General features: G+C 40.8%; 2 protein-coding genes across 2 annotated transcripts in view; one reads left to right on the top strand and one right to left on the bottom strand.

Moving 5' to 3' along the window:
* Positions 1 to 20,006: 20,006 nt before the first annotated feature.
* Positions 20,007 to 23,564, bottom strand: LOC122738677 (fibrous sheath CABYR-binding protein-like). The gene is made up of 8 exons (XM_043980643.1): positions 23,201 to 23,564; positions 22,499 to 23,095; positions 22,239 to 22,342; positions 21,941 to 21,992; positions 21,674 to 21,841; positions 21,009 to 21,553; positions 20,286 to 20,927; positions 20,007 to 20,207 (listed from the first exon to the last, which is right to left on the bottom strand). The coding sequence occupies exons 1-8, from the start codon at positions 23,562 to 23,564 to the stop codon at positions 20,007 to 20,009; spliced, it is 2,673 nt and encodes an 890-aa protein (XP_043836578.1).
* Positions 23,565 to 26,599: 3,035 nt separating this feature from the next.
* The window catches only part of SLC10A1 (solute carrier family 10 member 1), a 60,477-nt gene continuing 59,567 nt past the window's right edge, over positions 26,600 to 27,509 (top strand). The window contains exon 1 of the mRNA XM_043984256.1: positions 26,600 to 26,740. The gene's annotated coding sequence lies outside the window, so the exon portion shown is untranslated. The remainder of the gene's footprint in view (positions 26,741 to 27,509) is intronic.

Below are 27,509 nucleotides of genomic sequence, written 5' to 3'. Positions count from 1 at the left end.
TTTAGTGTGAACTTATTAACCCATCAACAAATTATTAAATCATACTAGTGTTTAATGGAGTAGAAACAAATGAAGCATAGAAAAAAAAAAATTGGGGGTGTGGGGCAATGAGGGTTAAGTGACTTGCCTGGGGTCACACAGCTAGAGGCCGAATTTGAAATCAGGTCTTCCTGAATCCAGGTCTGGTGCTTTATCCATTGAGCCACCCAGCTGCCCCAGAAGCATAGAAAATTAATGTGTCCACTTCTCATTCTGTTCCGAATTACTTATACCTTTGGTTTTTTCTCCCTATTGGACTTGGAAGGTCTTCAGAGGTCCTCTTAAATGATTATGAAAAAGACAGGTAGACACTTTTAGTCACTGAAGAATAACTGCTTCAGTTTGATTATTAGAGTAAGACTAATATGTACATAATCAATAATAGCTTGCATCAAATTCCTTTTCTAAAACTGTCACCTGGTAAATTGACACAGTGCTTTAGGCAACTAAAAGATTTTAAGTTATGGAAGAGATAAGAGAATTTGGTAGGATTTTCCTTACTTGGGAATTCCCTGTATCAATGAAATCACCAGGAGTCAAGAGGGGATAGATGTGAGATCTGAGAGACAACAGTCATCTGCTATATTTACTGTAAATCTTTTCATAACTGTTTTCCTTAACATGAATTTGAAGTCTTCAAACAAAGAATTGTATATGAAACTGGAGTAGTATATACGTATGAAAAGAATTCAGGAAATACTTGTATAAATTGAGAAGAAAGCAGAATGAGAATAAGGCACATAAGGATGACAATTAAAGGCTGCTGAATTAAGATTAAATTCAACAGTATTGCTAAGTCTAGTTGAAACATTAGGTGTAATGCTGGTTATGGGGTATAGATGGTTAGTGTAGCAGATGTGCATAGATGGAGTTACTGTATTAGTTTAGCTTTCGGTTCTGTTAGGAGCAAGATAATAGAAAATGGGGCATAAATTCAGATACTTGGTTTCAGTTTGTTTTGATTAATTGTACTTAGTTACAAAATCGGGTATTAAGGGAAGATTGGGAAGTGAGGGCCCCCCCCCCATTTTAAGCAGCACTAAAATCAAGGAAGTATAAAGGATTGTTCCACACTAATGGCTCATTAGTTTTATTTCTCTTGCTTTCCATCTAAGCCAGTTTCCTACTTAAGATTAACAAGAATAGTGTTTCTCACCCTATCTTAAATTAGCTGTGGTACTTGTGGCTAATAGTGAACTTGTGTGCTTTTGCTAACAATCTCTTAATCATAAGGGAAAGCACTTAAAATCTAAGGCAAGGGGCAGCTAAGTGGTGCAGTGGTCCTGGGACCTGAGTTGAGATTTCGTCTTAACTGTGACCTCGGACAAGTAATTTAACCCTAATTCCCTCAAAAAAGCAATCCAAGACAAAAGCATCTATACAATATTTTAGGTTTAAAGTTTTACCCTGAGGTTAATGTGTCTTCACCCCAACAAGTGAGGAAAGAACTGGAGTTGCTGAGGATAAAATTATGGGGAGGAAAAGGAAGTACATTTCAAGAAGATTTAAGAACTGACAGAACAGGTAGTTAAATCAGGAGAAAACAGTGCCCTGAAAGGCAGATTATTAAATGCCACCCAATATATTAAAGTTGTAGTTGATACTTTTAATATTTAAGGGAAACACATTTTTGCAATGTGTTAAAAGTATTTCATGAGATGTGGGATTTAGAACTGGTTGAATGAGTATAGTAGTCAGTGGTTTCTAGTCAAGATTCCCTGTGGATTACTTTAGATAATCTCTTTGGTTCTGTATTTTAACATTATCAATGATTTGGATAAAGAAATGTCTGTATAAGTTTTGTAGATTACATTAAGCTAAGGACAAGGAAGATACTATATGACAGGATCCAAAGAGATCTTGATGGGATAGAGCACTAGACTGAATCTAATAAAACCTAATATGGATAAATTCAATTTGGGGTTCAAAGCATCAACTTCACAAGCATCAGTTTGTTTAAAAAAGATCTAGGGCAACCTAAAAATGAGCAGCAGCATGATGCAACATTGAAAATATCTTCATTCTATCTTGGACTACATTAAGAGGTATGGTTTTCAAGGATAAGGAGATCATAGTCACTATGTACTTGGTTAGGCTGCATTTGTATGTATTATGTTTAGTTGTGAGCACCACATTTTCTTTTTTGGTGAGACAATTGGGGTTAAGTGACTTGTCCAGGGTCACACAGCTAGTAAGTGTCAAGTGTCTGAGACTTGGATTTGAATTCTGGTCCTCCTGAATCCAGGGCTGGTGCTTTATCCACTGCATTACCTAGCTGCTGAAAGAACATTGATAAGCTGGAGAGTATACAGAGGAGATCAAGGATTATGATGAAAGTTCTTCAGTCTGTCATGAGAATTACTTGAAGGAACTCTGGGGGTGTTTAGCTTGGAGAAGAGAAAGTGTATGTGTGTGAGTTAGAAAGAGACTGACTGACTGAGCAAGAGGGGTCTGTCTCTTCAAGTACTTGAAAGGTGGTCATGTCATCAAATCCTTGTGTTTTAAAATGTAGTCAGTTCCATTCTTTGTGACATTGGTGTTGGTGTTCATATCTGACCCAACTTCTTTTGGAGAAAGCATGATACAGAACCATGAGGCTTCTGTATAATCTAAAGTTTTGACCACTCATTTCTTTTTCCTGGACCATGTATTCAGTCATTTCAGTTGTGTTGAACTCTTCATCACCCCATTTGGAGTTTCTTGGCAAAGATACTAGAGTGTTTTCCCATTTCATTCTTCAGCTCATTTTACTGATGAGGAAACTGAGGCAGAGTTAAGTGACTTGCCCAAGGTCACACAGCTAGTAAGAGTTGGATTTGAATAACAATGACAACGTTATCCTTTTTCCCCCCATAAAAGTATTTTATTATTTTCTAGTTACATGTAGAGATAGTTTGCAAAATTTGTTTAAGATTTCTAGTTTCAATTTTTTTCTCCCTCTTCCCTCCCCAAGACAGCAAGCAATCTGATATAGGTTATATATGTGCAATCACATTAAACATTTTTGCATTAGTCATGCTGTGCAAGAAGAATCAGCAAAAAGGAAAAACCTAGAAAAAGAAAAACAAGAAAAAAATAGAAATAGTATGGTTCGATCTGCATCTAGATTCCACAGGGTTGTTTTTTTTCTGGCTTTGGAGAGCATTTTCCATCATGAGTCCTTTGGAACTATCTTGGACCATTGTATTGCTGAGAAGAGTCAAGTCTATCACAGTTGATCAACACAATGTTGTTGATCCTGTGTACAATGTTCTGGTTCTGCTCATCTGCTCATCTCACTCAGCATGTAAATGTTATCTTTTTTAATGATACAGAATTTTGACAAAATTGGTCAAGCTCATTGTTGACTTTCTCTTTTAAAAAGGGGGTGGGGTATAGGTGGCAATATTGCCCTCTTTGTGTGTGTGTGTGTGGGGGCAATGAGGGTTAAGTGACTTGCTCAGGGTCACACAGCTATTAAGTGTCAAGTGTCTGAGACTTGGATTTGAACTCAAGTACTCCTGAATCCAGAGCCAGTGCTTTATCCACTGTGCCATCTAGCTGCCCCCACCCTCCTACTTTTGTGGCATCTCTTCCATTCTCCAAAATTATTCAAAGATCATGGATGGTGGCACAACAATCAGATTTGTATAGGTTTTGTGACTTAACCTCACCAAGGCTCTTTTATGGGCTTTCTGCTTAATATTGGTTTTTTTGCTTGTTAGCCATTTTGGTTCTGTCCTTTGTATTCTGAAGGTCATTGCCCTGAGCAGATAAAACAGAAGCAGAACAAAAGCTGATTTGTCCTGCCAACTGTTTATCTACTATAATCCATTCAGCCAAAGCACTGGTCCTATCACTCTTTTGCCTAATATAGCTTTAGAAAATTTATATATTTTTTAATTTTGCTGTGCTTCTGGTGTTGACTCAGTCACTAGAAAGTTCCTCAGAAAGGCTTCATAGCATTCTTCTACTTCTCTTTGGACATGATGTCTTTAAATATCAATAGGCAGCTTCCTGCCAAAATCCCATCATAAACAGAAGGTGCCCATAGCTTTGTCTCAAGCAGATTCCAGTTGCTAGTCATGTCTCATGATCCACAGCCACTCAGGACATAAGCCTAGCATTCTATACCTAATGAATGAGTGCACAGTGTCCATATATAATTGAATAGGAATCCTATTGTTAACCCATCAGTACATATATCTTAGGCACAATAGATGAATAATAAGCTGGGTCCAGAATTGAATTAGAGCAGGCTGAATTGCATTTATGAAATTGTCATTCTTTCCTTGATTCTAAACTGATCCCTCACACAAAAGCTCACCTTTTTAATGACAATATTATCTCACATCTCCACTAAAATCTTGCTCTGAAGCCTTGTCATGGTTTTTTGGAGATTATGGCTATAGAGCACAAGCTTTTGAAGGTCCAACTAAATTGAAAAGTATCAGTCTGGTAACAGACAATATTTATTTTTCAAGGACCTATATTTGGAGAGCTGTATCACCAGATTGGCTTTTTATATACATTTTGAAGTTAAAAATATAAAAATAAAATATAAAAGTATAAACCAGATTGGTGTAACGGAACAGAGGTGTGTGCATGCTGGGGATATGATCTGGCTAGGACCACAGCATTCTAGGGACCAAGAATGCTTACTGGGCAAGAGAAGGCCCCAGACCCATAACAGAGCACTTAGACCTTATGCAGGATATGGGAACAGATGCCAAATGTCACTTTTGCCTCCCATTTCCCAGTCAGATTCAGGGCCGACTGAAGAGGGAGATGTGAGTCCAGGGATTGCATTCCAGTGTAAGGACTGGGTTGAGTGATTCCAGGCCCTAGACTATGTATTGAGCAAGAGAAAAATTCAGAAGTAATTGGTCTCTGTGTGGCTTGTACCCCCAGGAGCAGAGGTGGGTCTTAGTTCAAACTTTTATCCCAGTCTGAAGCTTCTAGAGGAATGAGGGCAGGAATTCCAGATGAAACAAACCTATAGTTCTGTCACTCTGAAACGGCAGGAACTTCCAGCTGATTGATAGAGGATGAGTTCAGCAGCAGTCTACTGAAACTCCAAAGTAGGCAGAAACAAGATAAAGGGAATTAACATCTTGGCTTGAGAGGTAGAAAATTTTGTCCAAGCAACAAAACTCACTGAAATTTAGAATGGGCCAAATAGAAACCAATGACTCCATGAGACAATAAAAAATATTTAAAAAAGTCAAAAGACTGAAAAAATAGAACTATACACACACACACACACACATATAGTATCTCACAGCAAAAATGACTGACCTGGAAAACAGATCAAGGAGATGAAATAAAAGCATTATTGAAATACCTGAAAGCTTTGACCAGAAAAAGGGCCTTAACATTAGATTCGTTTCTTGAAATAAGATTTTATTTTCCCCCAGTTATGTATAAAGATAATTTTTTCTATTTAGTATTTTATTTCCCCCCACTTACATGTAAAAACAATTTTAACATCCATTTTTTAAACTTTGAGTTCCAAATTGTAAAGACAAATTTTAACATTCATTTTTTGGGGGGGGGGTTTGGTGAGGCAATTGGGGTTAAGTGACTTGCCCAGGGTCACACAGCTAGTAATTGTTAAGTGTCTGAGGCCAACCTGTGTGACCCTGGGCAAGTCACTTAACCCTCATTGCCCTGCCCCCCCCAAAGTGTCAGAGGCTGGAATTGAACTCAGGTCCTCCTGAATCCAGGGCCAGTGCTCTATCCACCTAGCTGCCCTTTAACATTCATTTTTAAAAATCTGAGTTTAAAATTTTCTTTCTCCTCCCCCATCCCCGAGACAGTAAGCAATTTGATATAGGTTATATATGTTCAATTATGGCAAACGTTATCATATTCAGTTATGTTGTGAAAGAAGCTACAGACCCAAAGTCAGAAAAAAAACGGGGAAAAGATACAGAAAGTAGGGGCAGCTAGGTGGTGCAGTGGATAAAAGCACTGGCCCTGGATTCAGGAGGACCTGAGTTCAAATTTGGCCTCAGACACTTGACACTTACTAGCTGTGTGACCCTGGGCACTTAACCCTCATTGCCCTGCAAAAAACCCCAAAAAAGATAAAGAAAGTGAAAAATAGTATGCTTCAATTTGCATTCAGACTCCATCAGTTCTTTTTCTGGATGTCGATAGCATTTTTCTTCATGAGTTCTTTGGAATTGTTTTGGATCATTGTATTGCTGAGAATAGCTAAGTTATTTATAGTTGATCATCATACAGTATTGCTGTTACTGTGTACAATGTTCTGGTTCTGCTCACCTCACTTTGCATCAGTTCATAAAAGTATTTCCAGATTTTTCTGAAATTAAAGAAAACTGTCCATATCTCTCACAACCATAGAGCAAAGTGGAAATAGAAAGAATCCACAGGTAACCTCTTGAAGGAAATCCCAAAATGTACTTCCCAGGAACATTATAGCCAAAACACATAATTTCTATGTGAATGTATTGGGTTTTTTCCCTCTTCCTTATTAAATTTTTGTTGCAAAGATTGAATTACTAGAATTATTGTGGAGGGGGAAAGGAAGAGATATTTGGAAATGAGTATATATAAAAAACAAAGGTCATCTATAGAAATATATTTTTAAAAAGAAATGTCACCTCCTCTCCAGAACTGATACATTTTCTTCCATTTTATGTGTGTACTTGTGTGTATATGGTTTAAAACGGTTATCTAGGTGGAATTCACTTATATGATGTGAAATATGCATCTAAATTCATATGTGTGACAATTGGAGTGATGCGACCTGCTGGAGAGTTACTGCAGGAAAGCTCCTCCATGAGGAGAAGGCATTTGAGGGCAAGCCATGTGGCTTGGAAGGTCAGTTCCTTGGCATCAGGAAGTGATGTTTGCTCGTGGGTACTGTTGATCAAAGCTACCAGCCAATTAGCTTGGAGCTGTGTGCGAGTGTGGATGGGATGTTCCCAGTTTCACCTGGGACAAAGCAGGGGTGAGGCGCGCTCTCTCTCTGTCTCTCTCTGTCTCTCTCTCTCTCTTTCGCCAGGACCTCATGGGGAGTGGAGGTAGAAATGCTGGCTCCCTGAGATAGATAGATGTAAGCATCTAGGCCTCTTTCTCTCTCTTCACCAAATTCTTATGCTCCTTAATAAATGCTTAAAAGTCTTAATTCTTGCTAAAGCTTCTAATTTATTGGATTCATTAGATTTTTAGACAGTATAGCTAGAATTTTAGCCACATCACAGCAACCCAACATTCATATGTTAACAGTGTCCTAAATAAGTATTTAATTCTTTCTCCAGTTTTTCTTTTCTTTTCTTTTTTGTAGTTTAGTGTATTTTAATAGCAAAATTACAGGAATAGCACAGAAGACAGACAACATTAAAAACATGTACTTGCATGTAGGACAACTAAGTTAGCAAAGTATAGTGAATGGATGGAATCTACCATATGATAAAAATGCTGCAAATACCATTTAGTTTACTTTTTTAAAAAATCCAAATGCTGGCATTGTCCAGAAAAATTTAACAGGTTTATTTATAATTGTTATAAAGTTGAATTGTTGAAACTTGTTCATGGAAACATTTTCGACTGCATTAATGCTTTATGTCCTCTCATTTATATTCAAAATTCACACACACATGAAAATGGAAAAAACTTGCCAATACCTGTTTCTGTCTCCTATTTTTCCAGTGGACTTCTGGTAAGGTCTGATTTCATGGAGAGCCACAGTACCCAGCCTGTAACGATGAGGTTTCTTGACCCCTCCAGTAGAGGGCACACTCTTGTGAGAGGCTTTTGCAGCGAGCTGCTTCCTGGGGGCTTTACCACTGGTGGATTTACAGGCAGTTTGCATGGTACAAGCCATGTTCCTGAAAACTTCTCCTTATACACCCCCCTTCTCTCATTATTTTACATAAGACAGAGAAGATAGATTGTCAACATACTACTAGCAGATACCCTGTTTTCCAGAGCTAAAGACTGGTAAGCAAGCTGTGTCCTGAGTTTGGCATAACGACAATCCTTTGAGCTCAGTCTCTGGATGATCTGAGCCTCTGCCAAAATTACATAATTATTGCATTGCCTTGACTGGCATTCAAGCACTGTACAAGCTTGGACAAATACCCATGTTCAGGTCATGAAGCCCTGATAAGAATCAGACTTGTCTCATTGTTGCTGTTACTCTTCATTGTCAGGGCTACAGCTCACTTTGTAGCCATTGATATAAGCATTGAGGTGTAGTCACAGTGCTTTGGGTTCCCCACTAGGGGCAGGGGCCCAGCGCATATGTCTTTCCCTCCTTGCTTGCCCTGACAATGGAGGGGCAACAGCAACGAGACAAGTTTGATTCATAGAATTTTATGACCAGAACACGGGTACTACAGGTGCTTGTCCAAGCTCAGACCACCTGGTGCTGGTGTGAAACAATTTTGGGATTTTGTTGCTTCTGAGTTCATGCAGAGGGTGAGCCACAGAGGATTGTTGTTTTGCCAAGCTCAGGACACAGCTTGCCAAGTGGACCAAGAAGGGGAATTCCATCAGGGGTCACCTGAGATGGGTAGTTGTGTCTCTGCTATAATTTTCCCTGACCAGTTAATGTAAGAACACTATTCACAACCTGATTAAATTAAATGAATTGGGGCGGCTAGGTGGTGCAGTGGATAAAGCACCGGCCCTGGATTCAGGAGTACCTGAGTTCAAATCCGGCCTCAGACACTTGACACTTACTAGCTGTGTGACCCTGGGTAAGTACCTTAACTGCAATTGCCTTAAACATCCAGGACCATCTCCAGTCATCCATCAGGGTATATATATCTTGCCACTGGACCCAGATGGCTCTGAAGGATAGAGTAAGGTTGGTGACCTTGCACAACCCTCCTTCCCTTAAAATCCAAACACTGCAAATCATGACATCACCCTGTTGTGGTCCTCTTCGAGAACAAAGGACAAACAAGAAAATAATCTACAGAGAGAAGGCACTGGAATTCAGAGAGATTAGGAAAGGATTCCTGGAGAAAGTAGAGTTTAAGATAAGGGTTTAAGGAAACCAGGGAAGCCAGGAGGTGAAGATGAGGTGGAAGAGGATTCCAGGCATGGGGGAAAGCCAGTGAAAATGCCCAGATCTGGGAGATGAAGATCTTGTACAAGGAACAACAAGGAGGCCTTTGTCACTGGATCAATGAGTACTTGGAGGAGTGGAAAGTACAAAAAGACTGGAGGGAGAGAGTAAACTGAAGGAATTTGAACACCAAATTGAGGATTTTGCATTTAACCTAGAGGCCATAGGGAGCCTCTGGAGTTTATTGAGTAGGAGGTGACATGGTTTGTCATTGTTTTGGATCATTTTATTGCTGAGAAGAGCTAAGTCTATCACAGTTGATAACACAATATGTTGATACTGTGTAAGAACAAGAAGATTGATTGATCATAGTACAACCTAAACATGGTAACAAGGTAACTAAGAAAACTCAGCAAACATATTGTGAAGCAAAAGGCCAAAGTAATAGGTTGTCCTCTTCTGAGTGTGTGTTTTCCCTGTCACCACAGTAAGCTTTCTGAGGGTTCTTTTCTATTTGTTTTTCTTGGGGCAATGAGGGTTAAGTGACTTGCCCAGGGTCACACAGCTAGTAAGTGTCAAGTGTCTGAGGCTGGCTTTGAACTCAGGTCCTCCTGAATCCAGGGCCCGTGCTTTATCCACTTCACCACCTAGTTGCCCCTCATTTATATTTCTTACTCATATTTTAGCCTATTTTGTGACTTTTAAAGTTTAGGTCTTCTCCTCAGGCACAAGGGACCTGATTACTGGCTTTCTACTCTCAGGCCTCAGGGGCTTGTGGCCCAGCTTAGTTGTACATGTTGTATAGCAGATACCCCAGCCGGCAGATTGCCTTCTGCATTGGAGCTGGGGATCCTACACCTGGCCTGCTGAACCAGGACCAAGGGGCCTCGGTTGCTGATCTGTGACTAAGAGCCTCCTGCTGGCTTGCCCAGACATCCTCTATGCTATGATGTACTCCCCTTTTACCCAAGTGAGACAGACCTTTCCTGAAGTTCTTCTAAGTTATCTTAAGCCAGAAGACTGTTTCATTTCATCTTTTTGTAGGTTCTGTAGCTGCAGAATCTGTTTAAAGGCTTGATTTAATGTTGTTTCTGAGGGAAATCTGAAAGAGCTTAGGCAATTCCTGGCTTCTCTCTGCCATCTTGGCTCCCAAGGTCAAAGTAATATGATAGGGGCAGCTAGATGGCGAAGTGGATAGAGCACTGGCCCTGGAGTCAGGAGGACCTGAGTTCAAATCTGGCCTCAGACACTTTAACACTTACTGGCTGTGTGACCCTGGGCAAGTCACTTAACCCCAATTGCCTCACACACAAAAAAAGAAAGTAATATGATAATTTTCATGAACATTAACATCAAGTCTTCTAGTTGTGATGAAATAATGGGATTTAGCAGATACTCAAAGACCCACCTGGAGATTAATCAAGACTGATTGAATCAAGTGAGAGTAATTGACTGCTGATTAAGCCTATTCAAGTTAATTGGATTGTAATCACACCTGGCTATCCCTTAAGAAGGTATTGTTCTCAGAAACTAGACAGTGAACTCAACTTGAGAACACCTTCAAAGACAATGGATTTGGACGATGCCAACCAATCACCTTGAAGCAGTGTATAAGGACCGCCTCTGTTCCAGATCTATAAAAAAGCTTCCACAAACAGCTTGCTGAGGAATGCTGATTAAAACAGGCTGGGGAAGGAGTTCCTGATTAAAGTAGGCTTGTGGAGGAGGACTTCAGGAAGAACCCAACCAAGCTGGAACTCTAGGCTAGGTAGGACTTCTTTTTCATAACCTTCTGAACTCTTTGTAAATATCTGTATCTTCTAATAAATGTTTAATGCCCAAAGACTGGTACTGAAGCCTTTTAATTTTTGGCGACCACAATTTAGATTTTAAACATCACATAGTATCCCAGTAACTTGCTCCCAATGTCCATTTAGTCAGCACATTTTATCCTAGATCTCAGAAATTCCATGTAGTTGTCTGGTCTCTAGAAACATCTGTTTTTAGACATTCTGAAATATCTTGTTCTCAAGGCAGCTCTGAACAGGACTCCTCTTCAGATTTCTTAGATTTCTTATCACTTATAGAGTCTTAGATGTTTCTGGTAAACTCTTTTGTAAAGGGGCAGCTAGGTGGCACAGTGGATAGAGCACCGGCCCTGGAGTCAGGAGGACCTGAGTTCAAATCTGGCCTCAGACACTTGACACTTACTAGCTGTGTGACCCTGGGCAAGTCACTTAACCCCAATTGCCTCTTCCCCCCCCCCAAAAAAAAACTTTTGCAAAATAGATCTTAATACAATTTAGTACACCCTCCTAAATTTTACTTCTCCAAAAATTTGTTCAGATGGTGGAAACCAGTTCAAGCCTTGTGGTTATGACCTTATTAACAATGGAGCTATAAAAGGAACATCAAATTGGGAACCCATAGTTCATTTGACACTTCAGAAAATTTAAGTTTTTACAAACCCTTTGCTGTTTCTATTTTTATCAAAATCCTTTACCTGATATAGATACTGCCAACAACAGATTGAAGAATCTTTTTAAAAATCCATGATAATACAACTTATGAGTCCTTATGGTTAAAGATTTAATATTTACCAAAGGAGACATATAAGATAGGGTTAAGAGTGCTTTTCTTTTTTTTCTTTTCTTTCTTTTTTTTTAGCAACAAATATTTATTTTATTTTTTCCAGTTACATGTAAGGGTAGTTTTCAACATTCATTTTCATAAGAGTTCCGAATTTTTTCCCTCCCTCCCTTTCCTCCCCCTTCCACAAGATTGCAACCAGGTTATATATGTACAATCCACAAGTGTTCTTTTTATCAGTTCTTTCTATGGGGGTGAATAGTAAGCTTCCTCATTAGTTCCTTGGGATTGTCTTAGATCATTGCATTGCTGAGAGTAGTTAAGTCATTCACATATTCACATTTGCTCATTGAACAATACTGCTATCACTATGCACAATGTCCTCCCAGCTCTGCTCACTTTACTATACATAGATGTTCATTAGTCTTTCCAGGTTTTTCTGGGATCATCCTGTTTGTCATAACCACTGTGCCATCTAGCTGCCCCCGATCCTATCACTCTTCAAAACGATTTTCTGGGGGCAGCTAGGTGGCGCAGTGGATAAAGCACCAGCTATGGATTCAGGAGGACCTGAGTTCAAATCCAGCCTCAGACACTTGACACTTACTAGCTGTGTGACCCTGGGCAAGTCACTTAACCCCCATTGCCCCACCAAAAAACCAAAACAAAACAAAATGATTTGCTTCTGTCTGTCCCCTGCCCCACTTTTTTTCTTCTTTTGCCCCTCTCTCTTTATCCCCCTCCCCTCCTATTTTCTTGCAGGGTTAGAGGGATTACACCACCAAATTGAGTGTGTACATTATTCCTTCCTTGAGCCAATTCTAATGAGATTGAGGTCTTTGAGCCAATTCTGATGAGTGTTAGGCTCATTTACTGCCCAGATTAAATAGATTACTCCACCCAGCTGGGTGTGTGTGTGTTAGTCCCTCCTCTCTTAAACTCTGATGAGTTTAAGGTCTCTGAGTCTTTTCTGATAAGTGTAAAATTCATTTACTGCCCTGCTCCTCTTCCATGTCTTCCCCAACTCCATAAGACTTTTCCTGTTTCTTTCATGTAGGATTTCACCTCTGTCCTTCCCCTTCCCCCAGTGCATTGGCCTCACTCCTCAATTTAACTCTAAGGATGTCATCATGGGGCAGCTAGGTGACACAGTGGACAAAGCACCACCCCTGTACCCAGGGGGATCAGAGCCAAAACCCGGCCTCAGACACAAGACAGTGGCCCACTGTACGACCCCAGGTATGTCCCCCAACTCCAATTTTTTATAGTTCTCTAGGGTCTTGTATTTGAAAGTCAAATTTGCCATTCAGTTCAGGTCTTTTCATCACAAATATCTGAAAGTCTTCTTTTTCATTAAAGTCCCATTTTTTCCACTGAAAGATTATGCTGAGTTTTGCTGGGTAGGTGATTCTTGGCTGTAATCCCATTTCCTTTGCCCTTTGGAATATCATATTCCATGCCCTCCAGTCCTTTAATGTAGAAGCTGCTAGATCCTGTGCTAACCTGACTGGGGCTCCACAATACTTGAATTCTTTCTTTTTGGTAGTGTGCAATATTTTCTTCTTGACCTGAGAGCTCTGGAATTTGGCTATAATATTCCTAGGAGTTTTCCTTTTGGGATCTCTTTCTGGAGGTGTTTGGTGGATTCTTTCAATTTCTATTTTAGCTTCTGCTTCTAGAATTTCAGAGAAATTTTCCCTGAGAATATCTTGGAAGATGATGTCTAAGCTCTTTCCTTGATCATGGTTTTCAGGTAGACCAATAATTTTCAAATGATCTCTCCTGGACCAATTTTTCAGGTCAGCAGTTTTTCCCAGAAGATATTTCACCTTGCCCTCTATTTTTTTATTCATTTGGATTTGCTTTATTGTGTCTTGGTTTCTCATCAAGTCACTGGCTTCCATTTGTTCAATCCTAATTCTTAGGCAATTATTTTCTTCAGAGAGCTTTTCCATTTGGCTTTTCAAGCTGTTGACTTTTTTTCCCATGTCTTTCCTGCATCACCCTCATTTCTCTTTCCATTTTTTCCTCTACCTCTCTAACTTTATCTTCAAAGTCCTTTTTGAGCACCTCTATGGCCTGAGACCAATTCATATTTTTCTTGGAAGCTTTAGATATAGGGGCCCTGATGTTGACATCTTCCTCTGAGGGTGCCCCTAAGTCTTCCTTGTTACTGAAGAAACTTTCTATGGTCCTCACCTTTCTCTGTCTGCTCATCTTGCCTTTCTTTTACTTGACTTTTAGCTCCTTAAAGTGGGGTACTGTTTCCAGGCTGCAATATCCCAAGCTTAAGGAGTCCCAGGTGGTATGAATTAAGGAGGATCAGGTTCTTCACTCACCTGGCCTGTTCCCTGGTCCTAGATGACCCCAGACCAACTTGCTAATCAACCAGCTTTGTGTGTTGTGGTTGTCAGTTCCAGCGAGCCTGTGCCTCTCTCCCACCTGGGCCACTGCTACTCAAGACTGCCTCCTGGTTCCCAGCAGGGGTGTAAAATCCAAGTTCTGCCTTAGCACCAGCATAGACCCCTGTAGTCTCCCCCTTGCCAAGGGCTCAGCCCTCTCACCAAACTGTGATCTTAGTTCCAGACAACACTGGCGCTTCAGCTGATTCAGAGGCTCTGGGGGTTTCCTTCTCTGGTGAGGCCTTCCTGGGACTGGATCTGTGTCAGGGTGACTGTGGGGTTGGGCTCAACTCCTGTCTCAGCACAGCAGCTCCCTCCTTCTGACCTTCCAAGTCGTTCTTGGTTAGAAGATGATTTCAGCACATTCTTCTGTGAATTTTGGCTCAAGAGTGCTTTTCAAAACTGGCATTGACTCCATTATCTAATCTTTTAAAAACTGGTTTCATTTATTTCATTCTATATTTTAGATTTAAGCCTCATAGAAAAAAAAACTTCAGTTTTATTACTGATAACTGCTCTGTAATATGTTAGCAAATTGTTATATTGATATATTTATGAAATTCAAATGACTGGGAAATAAAAAAAATTTACATTTTAAAGTATCACAGAAGGAGAACTCTGAAAGCCTTTTCTTTTTTTTTTTTTTTCTGTGAGGCAATTGGGGTTAAGTGACTTGCCCAGGGTCACACAGCTAGTGTGTAAAGTGTCCGAGGCTGGATTTGAACTCAGGTCCTCCTGAATCCAAGGCTGGTGCTCTATCCACTGTGCCACCTAGCTGCCCTCTGAAAGCCTTTTAAAATTACACATATATTTATCTGATCTTGTTGCTTTCTCAAAATTTTCCACTCCAATTAATTATCCACTTTAATTAATTCCAAATTATTTAGTACTCTATTTTGTTCCAATTTTCCCATTATGAGGAGTAAGGGACTGATAAGGATCCAATCCTTACACAAAAACATAGGTAGCAACATTCATTGTAAGTAGATGATGTTGATTATATAAATGAATGTAGTTCAAAGTTGTCCATTTCATTCCAATTGTAAGAAAAGTCCAGAGATGGGATGTGTAAATAAACTAAGTAATTCCAAATTGTAAACAAAGAACATATGATTTTTCTATTATAAAACACATTTGTACTTCAGAACATGCTCTACACATAGGTGTTAATCCCAAATTAAATAATGAGTCCAAGTAAAATTGGACATCCCTTCGAGGCAACACAACATAGTCCATAAATTACTCTCCTCTAAGATAACTAATTGCAATGAAATTCTTTTCCTTAAAACAAAGTAGATAATGTTCCTGATTTTAACTTTACTAAATGGATTTATATCTTTGTCCTGGAATCTTCTGCATCACTGATTATTCCCATTATGAGAAAATAATTATTAATAATTGATTTCTTGGGGGACCCAAGGATCAATCCTTTCTCCCCCCCACTCCAAAATGTCCAGTTCTCCTTGAGACTTCATCAAATGTCATCTGGGACAAACCTAAGGGAACAAAAAGAATGGAGATAGATTCTTTTGTCTAGATTGCTGAAGGACTAATGGGATTATACCATAATTTAGATAATGGTCTTTGGAGGGGGACTTTCCCTACCAAGAGTTGAGTGTCCTGATGTCATCCCTAGAGTTAATTCTTTTTTTTTAAATTTGTGGGGTAATGAGGATTAAGTGACTTGCCCAGGGTAACACAGCTAGTAAGTGTCAAGCATTTGAGGCTGGATTTGAACTCAGGTCCTCTTGAATCCAGGGCTGCTGCTTTATCCACTAAGCCACCTAGCTGCCCCCTTAGAGTTTATTCTAATATAGACCACCTTCAAGTCATGTTAACCAGTTAGATTTAAATAATGCTAACCAGGGGGCAGCTAGGTGGCGCAGTGGATAAAGCACCGGCCCTGGATTCAGGAGTACCTGAGTTCAAATCTGGCCTCAGATGCTTGACACTTACTAGCTGTGTGACCCTGGGCAAGTCACTTAACCCCCATAGCCCCACCAAAAAACCAAAACAATAAATAATGCTAACCAATTAGATTTGTTTGACGTGTAACAACCTACCTCTTATTGAAAAGGGATAAAAAAACCCAGACAGGCAGCCATGTTATCTTTCTTTTGGTTCTCTGGGGCCACAAGGTCTCTGTCTCTCTCATGTGCTTTCTCTTGGGTTTCCCTGAGATCACATGCTGTTTCTCTGGAGACCACATGGGTCTCTTGGGGGCTTGTCTTCTGCTCACACTAACTAGCATCCTGAAGCTCTTTCCCTGCTTCTCTACCATTCTTCCTGGGACCATGAGAAATCAGGGAGACATGTGGTCAATCCTTTAGTATATAATATTGATAAATTAATAATGCTTACCTAAAACATTTCCATAGTAATTAATTTTCTTTTTCTTTTTTTTTTTGTGAGGCAATTGGGGTTAAGTGACTTGCCCAGGGTCACACAGCTAGTAAGTGTTAAGTGTCTGAGGCCAAATTTGAACTCAGGTACTCCTGAATCCAGGGCTGGTGCTCTATCTACTACACCACCTAGCTGCCCCGTAATTAATTTTCAACATAACACCATTTTGTTTTGAGATATTTCAAGGACCTTATTTTATACATGAATGTGTAATTATTAGTAGGCAGATGACAAGCCCAAGGACCCATCTACTTAATTGTTTAGGATATGAAAATAACTATAATTGATTGATAATAGATCTTACATAATTGCTTTGGGGTAGTTTGGTCACTCAAGGGATAAAATGCTGGGTCTGGAGTAGCCTCAGCTGTGTGCCTCTAGACAAGTCTCTTAACCTTGTTTGCCTCAGTTTCCTCATGTGTAAAATGAGCTGAAGAAGGAAATGGCAAACAATTCAAGTATCTTTGCCAAAGAAATCCCCAAAAGGAGTCACAAAGTGTCAGACATGACTAGAGACCGAAAAAAAAAAGTTACATAGTAGCCAACTGTATGACAGCTAGGCTCAGAATTAACCAGGTGGGAAAACTTCTTGTATGAAAAATGAGTCAAGAGGGTCTGACCTTAGCCTTCTCATGGTTTCATTGGACCCCACTACCCCCCAAGTTTATTTCCCAAGGACAGATTTCCATCCACTAGTAGCATTGAATAGATGCCATTCCCACTGAGCTCTTAGCATTCGTCTTTTTTTTTTTTGGAGGGGCAATGAGGGTTAAGTGACTTGCCCAGGGTCACACAGCTAGTGTCAAGTGTCTGAGGCCAGATTTGAACTCAGGTCCTTCTGAATCCAGGGCCGGTGCTTTATCCACTGTACCACCTAGCTGCCCCGGCATTCATCTTGAAGCAGGGAAATATTGGCTTAAGGACACAACAAACCTGAAAATAAAGCTCAAAAAGAAAATCCACAGTTCCAAAAGGTTTTACCTTAAAAAGCAAAGTCTCACTAATCATAGCTGAGGGCTGGACTATTTGTTATTATTCTCATGTTGTTGCAATAAATTAGTTGGCCATAAAAGACTGCCAGGTGTCCCCCCCAAAACACGCAGACACAGACACAGACACACACATGATTTCTTCTCAAATTGAAACTCATCCTGGTATAAAAATTAAGCATAAGAAATCAATAAAATAATTATATTTTATAATCCTAGGGATAGTGGGTATGATTATTTACACCCCCCCCCCAATCTCCTAGAAAACACTGGCAGCAATCTCCAGACTAACAGGCATCCAACTCTCAAGATATTGTATATTAACCCCTGAGCAAAATTAAATCTTTAAGCCTGGGATCTGTTGAGGCTAAGATGGTTACAGTCGTAAGTTAGAAATACACTACTCATAATTGTCATAATCAGAAATCATCACACAAAACACTTTTATACTATAAAGACTTTAAAATTCTACCCCTGCTCCCTTCATCAAGGACTGGAGGCAATAAAGTTTTCCTAATAAACCAATTCATTGTTTAGGAACCTCACAACATTCAGCAAGTTCTTTCATGAGGGTGATAAGATGTTATTCCTTCCTCAAACATGACTTCGATCACCAAACTGTCACGAGTGAAAGTCAACAAAGGTAGACTGAGGCATGTATTCTCTAAGCAAAATTACAGTTTATTATCACTGAACAGACCTGGTAATAATGCAGGTCAATGGCTGCCTCAGTTTTAAGCCTAGACTCTGAGCAGAAGGACAGCTCTCTTTTTATAGTTTTTTAGGGAATACAGAACATAGGACTTTGTAGGTGGGGAAAGAATACAATTGGCAGCATTGTTGGGGTGAGGACAATGCGATTAGAGAGTTAAAGTGTGGGGGAAGAATATGATTTGCTGGAAATTGGGAATAAGGAGCTAGCAACAACCCCCTTCTTCACTACTGTGACTAAGAAAAGTTCATTCAGTTTGAGTCCACCTGCAAGGTTAGAGATAGGGGATCAGACTTCTTTGGATAGCAAACCAGACATCCTTGAAAGATAGCTTGGTTGTATAAAGATACTAGACCAGACTCCCAGTGTCCACCCCCATCCCGCAAGATCAACAGATTTCTTTGAGGCAAGAATAGAACAGTGATTAGCAGGAGAACTGAATTTCTAAACTTACTTCATTACAGACCAGCTAAATTTCTGAAATTAAGTTCAGAGACAAAGAACCATGACTTAGGCAGTTATAAAAAAAATTGTAAATAGGACCAATAAAAATTATAGCGAATCAATTTAATCTCACAGCCTTTTCTTTAAACACACTATCAAATTCTCTCCTGGATCTTTTTGCAGGGCTAGATCCTGTGTTCCAAAGAATTCATATCTGTCTGTATAGTTCTACATAACTGTTTTCCAATTTTTCTTTTAAAAACTGTTCTGCCACATTTAAAGTTTTAATAGCCAATCAAACCCAAGAGATGCCCCAATTGCTAAGGAAACTATAAAAATTTCCTCTTTGCTCAATTGTCCAGTTACCTGATAGATTCTGGAGCTTTTGCTTTTTTCTCAGAGGTTTTAGACTTGTTTTCTGTCAAGATACCTATATTTGTACTCTTGAACCTATTTTGTAACATCATTTATACCCACATAGACCATGCCAAGAACCTATAGAACCTTAGTTAAAATATTTAGAAACTTAAATAATTCTATTTTATTCTTATTTGTTCCTTGTGTTCACAGAGTGCATTATAAAAAAAAAACCTTTAAAAAGCAGCTATGTCAAAACTTTGTTATATTCTATGAGGAGATGCAAAAAAATTCACGCACAAAGTATTCTTTAAAAACAAACCAACCAACTTCTAAAAGGATGTCTGACCTCTGGATAACTTATTATAATTTCCCTCTTTATCCTCAAATTAAAGTTTTGTCCCTAGTCACAATTTCAAGTGCAAACTGCGCAAGTATAGAAGTTGTGATGAAGACAGAATAAAGAAATATCCAACTTGTAAGACAGACAGATGGAAGGAGAATAAAAAGTGTGATGAACTTTAAATGTGAAAATGAAAATTATAAGGAATGGTGAAAGGTTTTCAGAAGAGGGTATAATTTCTAAAACCAGTATCTATTAAAAAGCAATATCCTTCCTGCTTTGCATAATATCAAAACAAACTCAAAGAAAGCCTGGATGAACTCATATTGCTAAATATAGCCTTTCCAATTGAATGTGACAAATTTAATTAAACAAATATTTATTAAGCAACCTACTATGAGCATGGCACTGTCCTAGAAAGGGCTCACTTTTTAAAGGACATTTTGAATAATGACTTCCAACATATATGTGATTCTTTTTAAAAATAGGTCTTTTTCATACTCTAAACCTATTTTTAGCGGCAATAACACAAGAAATTTTAAACCGCTTTCCTTTTTTATTATTCATTTTTCCAATATGTACTCCAATTGTGATGTTTCCTTTTCCTTTGACAGTTCCCCTTGCTACTTGCAGAGCCCTACCCTTTGCTGAGACGTGCTTAAATTTTAACGTGGTGCTGTGCTTCCTTCTTGGGGACTCTTCCTTACTCATCTGCTTCAGGAGCTTCTGGTTCCACAGGAGTAGACTCTGGTTCTTTTGGAGGAACCTCTATTTCAGTAGAATCCTCTTGGTCCACAGGAGGAGAAGGCGGTAAATCAGAAGGGACTTCTTCCATAACAGTACTATCCATTTTAGCAGGGGGCTGCTCTAGTTCATCTAGAGGTGTTTCTTCTACAGGAGCATTCTCTGTTTCAGCAGGAGGAGGCTCAAGTTCAGGTTCATTTAGAAGAGCTTCTTCCTCAGAGGGATTCTCTATGGGAACAGGAGAAGACCCTGTTTCTTCAAGAGGGGTTTCTTCCTCAGGGGCAGCTTCTGCTTCAATAGGAGGTTCTTCAAGAGGAGCTTCTTCAGGGACAGGAACTTCCTCCTCAGGGGCAGCCTCTACTTCCTCAGGAGAAGGCTCCAATTCCTCAAGAGGAGCTTCCTCCACAGGAGCAGCCTCTACTTCCTCAGGAGGAGGCTCCAATTCCTCAAGAGGAGCTTCCTCCACAGGGGCAGCCTCTACTTCTTCAGGAGGAGGCTCCAATTCCTCAAGAGGAGCTTCCTCCACAGGGGCAGCCTCTCCTTCTTCAGAAGGAGGCTCCAATTCCTCAAGAGGAGCTTCCTCCACAGGGGCAGCCTCTACTTCCTCAGGAGGAGGCTCCAATTCCTCAAGAGGAGCTTCCTCCACAGGGGCAGCCTCTACTTCTTCAGGAGGAGGCTCCAATTCCTCAAGAGGAGCTTCCTCCACAGGGGCAGCCTCTACTTCCTCAGGAGGAGGCTCCAATTCCTCAAGAGGAGCTTCCTCCACAGGGGCAGCCTCTACTTCCTCAGGAGAAGGCTCCAATTCCTCAAGAGGAGCTTCTTCCACAGGGGCAGCCTCTACTTCCTCAGGAGAAGGCTCCAATTCCTCAAGAGGAGCTTCCTCCACAGGGGCAGCCTCTACTTCCTCAGGAGAAGGCTCCAATTCCTCAAGAGGAGCTTCCTCCACAGGGGCAGCCTCTACTTCCTCAGGAGAAGGCTCCAGTTCCTCAAGAGGAGCTTCCTCCACAGGGGCAGCCTCTCCTTCTTCAGGAGAAGGCTCCAGTTCCTCAAGAGGAGCTTCCTCCACAGGGGCAGCCTCTCCTTCTTCAGGAGAAGGCTCCAGTTCCTCAAGAGGAGCTTCCTCCACAGGGGCAGCCTCTCCTTCTTCAGGAGAAGGCTCCAGTTCCTCAAGAGGAGCTTCCTCCACAGGGGCAGCCTCTCCTTCTTCAGGAGAAGGCTCCAGTTCCTCAAGAGGAGCTTCTTCCACAGGGGCAGCCTCTACTTCCTCAGGAGAAGGCTCCAATTCCTCAAGAGGAGCTTCTTCCACAGGGGCAGCCTCTACTTCCTCAGGAGAAGGCTCTAATTCCTCAAGAGGAGCTTCTTCCACAGGGGCAGCCTCTACTTCCTCAGGAGAAGGCTCCAATTCCTCAAGAGGAGCTTCTTCCACAGGGGCAGTCTCTACTTCCTCAGGAGAAGGCTCTAATTCCTCAAGAGGAGCTTCTTCCATGGGAGAAAGTTCTTCACCAAGTGGAGCTTCTTCCATAGGAGAAGTTTCTTTATCAATGGAAGGAGGCTCTAGTTCCTCAAGAGGGCCTTCTTCCATGGGAGAAGGTTCTATATCAGTGGAAAGAGACTCTGGTTCCTCATGGAGAGCCTCTTCCATAGGAGAAGGCTCCACTTCAACAGGAGACTCTATGTCCTCAAGAGGACCTTCTTCCTCAGGAGGAAATTCTTTTTCAGCATCAGCAGGAGGAGACTCTAGATCAGTAGGACCCTCTCTGTCAGAAGATTCAAGTTCACCAAGAGTAGGCTGTTCTTCATGAACCATCTCTTCTATAGAAACATCCTCCCTTTTTATAATGGGTGGCACTTCAGGGGTAGCATCTATTGAAACCTTTTTGGGACTTTTCAGACCTATATCAGAGCCAGATTTTTCAGGGGGTTCGATAGATGAGGCTTTGCTAGCCTGGGGAGAGAAAGTTTTACTAGCAGTAGTGCTTCCTTGAGCAGAGAATGTTTTGCTAGCTCTAGCACTTGCCTGGGGAGAAAGAGTTCTGCTAGCAGCTTCAGTACTTCCCTGGGCTGAGATGATTCTGCTAGCAGTAGCAGTTCCCTGGGCAGATGATGTTTTGCTAGCTCTAGCACTTGCCTGGGGAGAAAGAGTTCTGCTAGCAGCTTCAGTACTTCCCTGGGCAGAGAATGTTTTGCTAGCTCTAGAGCTTGCCTTGGGAGAAGGAGTTCTGCTAGCAGCTTCAGTACTTCCCTGGGCAGAGATGACTTTGGCACTTACTGGGGGAGAGAAAGTTCTGCTAGCAGCTTCAGTACTTCCCTGGGCAGAGATGGTTTTGCTAGCCCTAGAGCTTGCCTTGGGAGAAGGAGTTTTGCTAGCAGCTTCAGTACTTCCCTGAGCAGAGATGGTTTTGCTAGCCCTAGAGCTTGCCTTGGGAGGAGTTTTGCTAGCAGCTTCAGTACTTCCCTGGGCAGAGATGGTTTTGCTAGCCCTAGAGCTTGCCTTGGGAGAAGGAGTTCTGCTAGCAGCTTCAGTGCTTCCCTGGGCAGAGATGACTTTGGCACTTCCTGGGGGAGAAAAAATTTTGCTAGCAGTAGCACTTCCATGGGTAAAGTAAGTTTTGCTAACCCTAGTACTTGCCTGGGGAGAAAGAGATCTTCTAGAAGCTTCAGTACTTCCCTTGGCAGAGATGCTTTTGGCACTTCCTGGGGGAGAGAAAGTTTTACTAACAGTTGCACTTCCTGGAGGGACAGTTTTCCTAGCAGCAGAACTTCCTCGGGATGTCCTTGGTGTCACTTTAGTTTCCTCAGTATCTTTCATTGGCTGAGATGATGAATCTTTTTTGCTACTAGCACCAGGAAATCCTACTAGCTCTATGTCACTCATTCCAGTCTGCTTGTCCACCATTTCTCTGCAAAGGCCATAGTAGGCCATGAGACCCCAATCTCCAGTACAACTTGTCTGCTGAGATCTGTTTATCAAGGAATAGCTCGGGTGTCTGGTTAAGGGAGTTTCATGCTCTTTAGATGGATGAGCAATTTGTTCACTCTCAGATTCGGGGACAAGAGGAGGTGCCCCTCCAACATCAACTAAGGCTTCTCCAAGTGGTTCACCAGACTTCATTTCTCCTCCCCCACTTGATTCCTTAGGTTCCTCAAGCTTAGCTTGTGGTGGCAGAATTTCTGCCTTCCTTCCTTTTACTTTTTTCCCCCCTGTTTTAATTTCCTCTGTCTGCTGGGATTTATCTGCTACTTCTTGTCCATGTTTTCTCCTCTGCCAGGTTTGTTGAAGCTGAGAAGATAATCTCATTTTATCACATTCTTTAGAATGCTTTGCTTTGCTTTCATGTATATTACTATGGCTAAGGACAGCTTTTGGTGCCTGTTGTGAACCTGTCAGGTGTTTCTTTTTCTCAGTGACATCTGTTTGCTGGGATTTGTCTACCATTGGTTGAGAAGGTTTCCTTCTTTTTCTCATTTCTTGCCTCCCTGCTGAAACAGGTTGATCACGTTCATTACTTTCTTCCATTGCCACGGTTGGTGATTTCAATTTGGTATTATTCCTTAGGCTACTTATTGTCAAATTTCTCCAAAGTTTTGGGTTGTTAAGCCTTTGATTTCCTTTGTGATGGATTGATCACAAGTGATTGCACTCTGTCTTACATTCTTGTTGGATCCCACTTTATTCAATAAGCCTCTTTCTGGTTTAATCTCTGTTATGAACAGAGTCACTTCTAGAAGTTTCCCTCAAGGGTCTATGACATCACTGTTATGTCTACCTACAGGGTTCCATAGTATTCTCAGGTTCTCATTACCTTAATATAAATTCATAAGCATTAACTGCTAGCTGCTTACATACTAAGTCTGAAAGGAATCAAGCAGTAAAATACAGCATTCTCTTCCAAGAGGAATCTTCAATTCTGACATTTTTAGTTTGTTGGGGAAGAAAATTCTAAGAGTTCAATCCAGTATCTTTTCTTGTTCACACTACTGAAGACAGTTGTGTTGAGTAGATTCAATGGAATTCTACAATCTGTTCTCTGGAAGAAAAAAAGCTCTTTGAAAACATATATTTGAGAATATTTTTATCAATGTATGTTTGAGGAAGAGAAAAACAAGTTAAATAACTCAAGAGTTCTATAGTCTATGGCCCAAAAGTGAGTGTGGGGTTTTTTGTTATGTATTTTTAACTCAGAGTACACAACATTTGACTCTCTGTGTAGAAAAATGTGTGCTATATTTGGTTGCTAGGTCAAATGGTAATATTCATTTATACTTATGTACCACTTTATAAAACAGTTCCAAATGAGGAGTATAGATAGGAATTATTTGAGATGATAATAAGTGAAACTGAATCCATTTATTGAAATGGTCACTGGATTTTCTTCTCAATAAGAGGAAATTGCCTCTGAGGGGAAAACAAAACAAAACACAAAACAACCACACCTTTGCACAGGCCTTAAAAAATAATTTCAAAAACAACATGTTTTAGAGTAGGCTAGTCCCCTGATAATTTAAGTTAAGTATGACAATGAGATTAAAACACTCATAGATCATTCAAAAGTTAACAAAGTAACAAAGTTAGTCAAAGTAAGGATATTCAACAGGAATTTATGAGTTGATTCAACTGATGGAAATTCCCTGCTTCTGGGCAAGGTTGTTTCATACTTAGGCAACCTGAAAGCCCCAGTTAGAGAGCCAACACTACAATGGAGCTGGAGTTTTAGAACCCCAATGCTGCACCATGAAGGGTCACTCTTTCCTATGTGCCTCCTAGAACTGTCCCAATGGATCGAAACATTTATTAAGCCTCTACTATGTGCCAGATACTGTCCTAAGTGCTGAGGATAGGAAAGGAGGCAAGAGTCCCTGCCCTCAAGGAACTCACAGTCTAATGGAGGAGACAACAGGCAAATATATGCAATATGTGCAAGGATAAATAGTTAATTAACTGAGGGAAAGCACTAGATCTAGAACTAGAGGTTGAGAAAGGCTTCCTGTAGAAAATATAATTTTAGTTGAGGCTTAAAGGAAGCCATGGAAATCAGTAGGCACAGATAAGGGAGAGCATTCCAGGTATGGGGGAGAAAGCCAGAAAAAATGCCTGGAGTCAAGAGCTGGAGGCTCTTGTTCATGGAAGAGCAAGAAGGCCAGTTCTTGAAAAGGACATGGGAGAAGTAAGGTATGAGAATACTGGAAAGATAGGATGGGGCTAGGCTATAAAGAGCTTCGAATACCAAAAAGAGCATTTTGTATTTAATCCTGGAGTTGATAGGGAACCACTGTAGTTTATTGAGAAGGGAGGTGATTAGTCAAACCTGTACTTTAGGAAAATCACTTTGAAGACTAAATGGAGGATGGATTGGAGTAGGGAGAGACTTGAGGCAGGCAGACCCACTAGGAGGTGACTGTAATAATAATTCAGGTGTGAGGTGATGAGGGCAGTATCAGAGGAGAGGAGGGGGGTGTAATCCAGAGAGGTTTACAAAGGTGAAACCGACGGGTCTTTTCAAAAGCTTGGATATGGTGAGGGAGAGACAATGATGATTCCTGGGCTGAGAGCCTTTACAGCGATAGAGAATAGGGAGGGGAGGAGGATTTAAGGGAAAAGATAATGAGTTCTGTTTTTGGTTCTGTTTAAGGTATCTATCCAGTTGGAGATGTCTGAAAGGCAGTTGGAGATGCAAGATTGGAGGACGGCTGAGATGTTAGGGAAAGATGGGCAGATTTGAGAATTATCAGCAAAGAGGTGATAATTAAATCTATAGGTGTTGAGATCACCAAGTGAAGTAGTATTGGGAGAGACAAGGTCCCAGAGCCTCAGAGCTCTGTGGGACACCCATGGTGAGTGAACATGACCTGGAGGAGGCTCTCAAAAAGTGAATGAATGTGTCCCACGCCCTCATACCAGCAACAACCAAAAAAAAAAGGGAGGCACACACATATACCTCTCTTCTGGTTGGTTTAAATTTTGCCTCCAGTAGAGGCTTGGGCAGCCAAATTTACAGGCAAATTCTCAGCTGTTAGCTATAAATATACTTGGTAGCTGTACAGACTCCCAAATCACTCCCCTGCCTTCCTCAATGAGTTTAGTGCATAGTTCACAATTTATCCTCAACTCCTGCCATCATACTAGGAGACCTCAACATACATACTGACTTCTCAAACACCCAAACCACTTCTTCCTCAACCTACTCACTTCCCATGAACTACTCCATCACCCACATCGGCCTCACACAATGATGGGCACACCCTTGATCTTGTTATTAATTATAAATGTACCATCTCTATTTTCAAGAATTCCAAAATCCTCATATCCATGTAACCTAGGCTTTTCTGGGCATTTGCAGGTCTAACAGGGGAAATGTCCTTGAAGGGCCTATTGAGCATGCCCAGTTTGCTTAGTTTGTATTTCCTGCCACTTGGATAGAGAGGTAACCTACTTGGCTTGGCTGCCTGCATCTTTAAAATTAGCAACTGAGCTGTTGACTCTTCTGCAAATCCTACCTGCTTGTCCAGCAGTGATACAAGAACTGATGAGAGGGAAGGGATTTGCCTACCCTTCTTTTTTTATCCCAGTTCTGAGAAATGGGCCAAGTGGTGTTTGTTTCTGCTTTGTGTTGTTTATCCTCAGTTTCAGGTGCTGGGAGTAATCCTCATGGACTGGGAGTTCAAGCCACAATGATCTTGGAGTCAGGATTTCAGGTAGGATGATGTACCCAGTTATCCTAGGATGGAAGCCCTGAGAAGCCAGGGTGACTGGAACTTCAGCTAAGGGCGGGGGTCTAGGCTTGGAACTGGGGTTGTGCTGAATGGGAACTGAACTACATTATGAACTTGTTCCTCTTCTACTTCCCAGAGAATGAAGTGTTAAAAGGTGAGAGAGGAATTATGCCTCCTACTTGTTGAAGAATTAAGTTTGTATATTTGCGATAATACCTTTAGAAGTAAATATTCCTTTGTAAAAGCTCCAGTGTTAAATCTGACAATATTCTGTTGGTTTTTTCATCTTTCCTGCCTTTCCTTATAAAAACCTACTCTCCGTCTATACAGAGACCTCCAATCCCTTGACCCCTCAATTCTCTCTTAGGCCATCCTCCCTACACTTGCCACTTCTCCCCTCTTTTCTTTGTCTTGACCCAGTTGATGAACCAATTCAACTCTATAACGTCCTCCTCTTTTAAATCCCTGGCCCCATTTTTATTTCACTGATTATGCTAAGCCAAGCCTTAGCCTTGGATCACTCCTACCATTTTCACCTTCATTCCCACACACATACAGCAAAATGAAGGTAGAGAAAATCAGACAAAACTGTTCTGACTGGGTCCACTACAAATTTGTGTTTGTACAACCTCAATTGTTGTAGACACAATAATTCACTCAAAACAAAAAACACTGCTCACAGCTACCCTGAATATATTAAATATTTATTTAAAACTAAGTTACTTCAAAGATATAACATTAATACATACTA

This window comes from Dromiciops gliroides, chromosome 2, assembly GCF_019393635.1.
Source record: "Dromiciops gliroides isolate mDroGli1 chromosome 2, mDroGli1.pri, whole genome shotgun sequence".
Taxonomy (NCBI): Eukaryota; Metazoa; Chordata; class Mammalia; order Microbiotheria; family Microbiotheriidae; genus Dromiciops; species Dromiciops gliroides.
The sequence above is the reverse complement of the archived record's forward strand: the minus strand, read 5'-3'. Positions and strand labels throughout refer to the sequence as shown.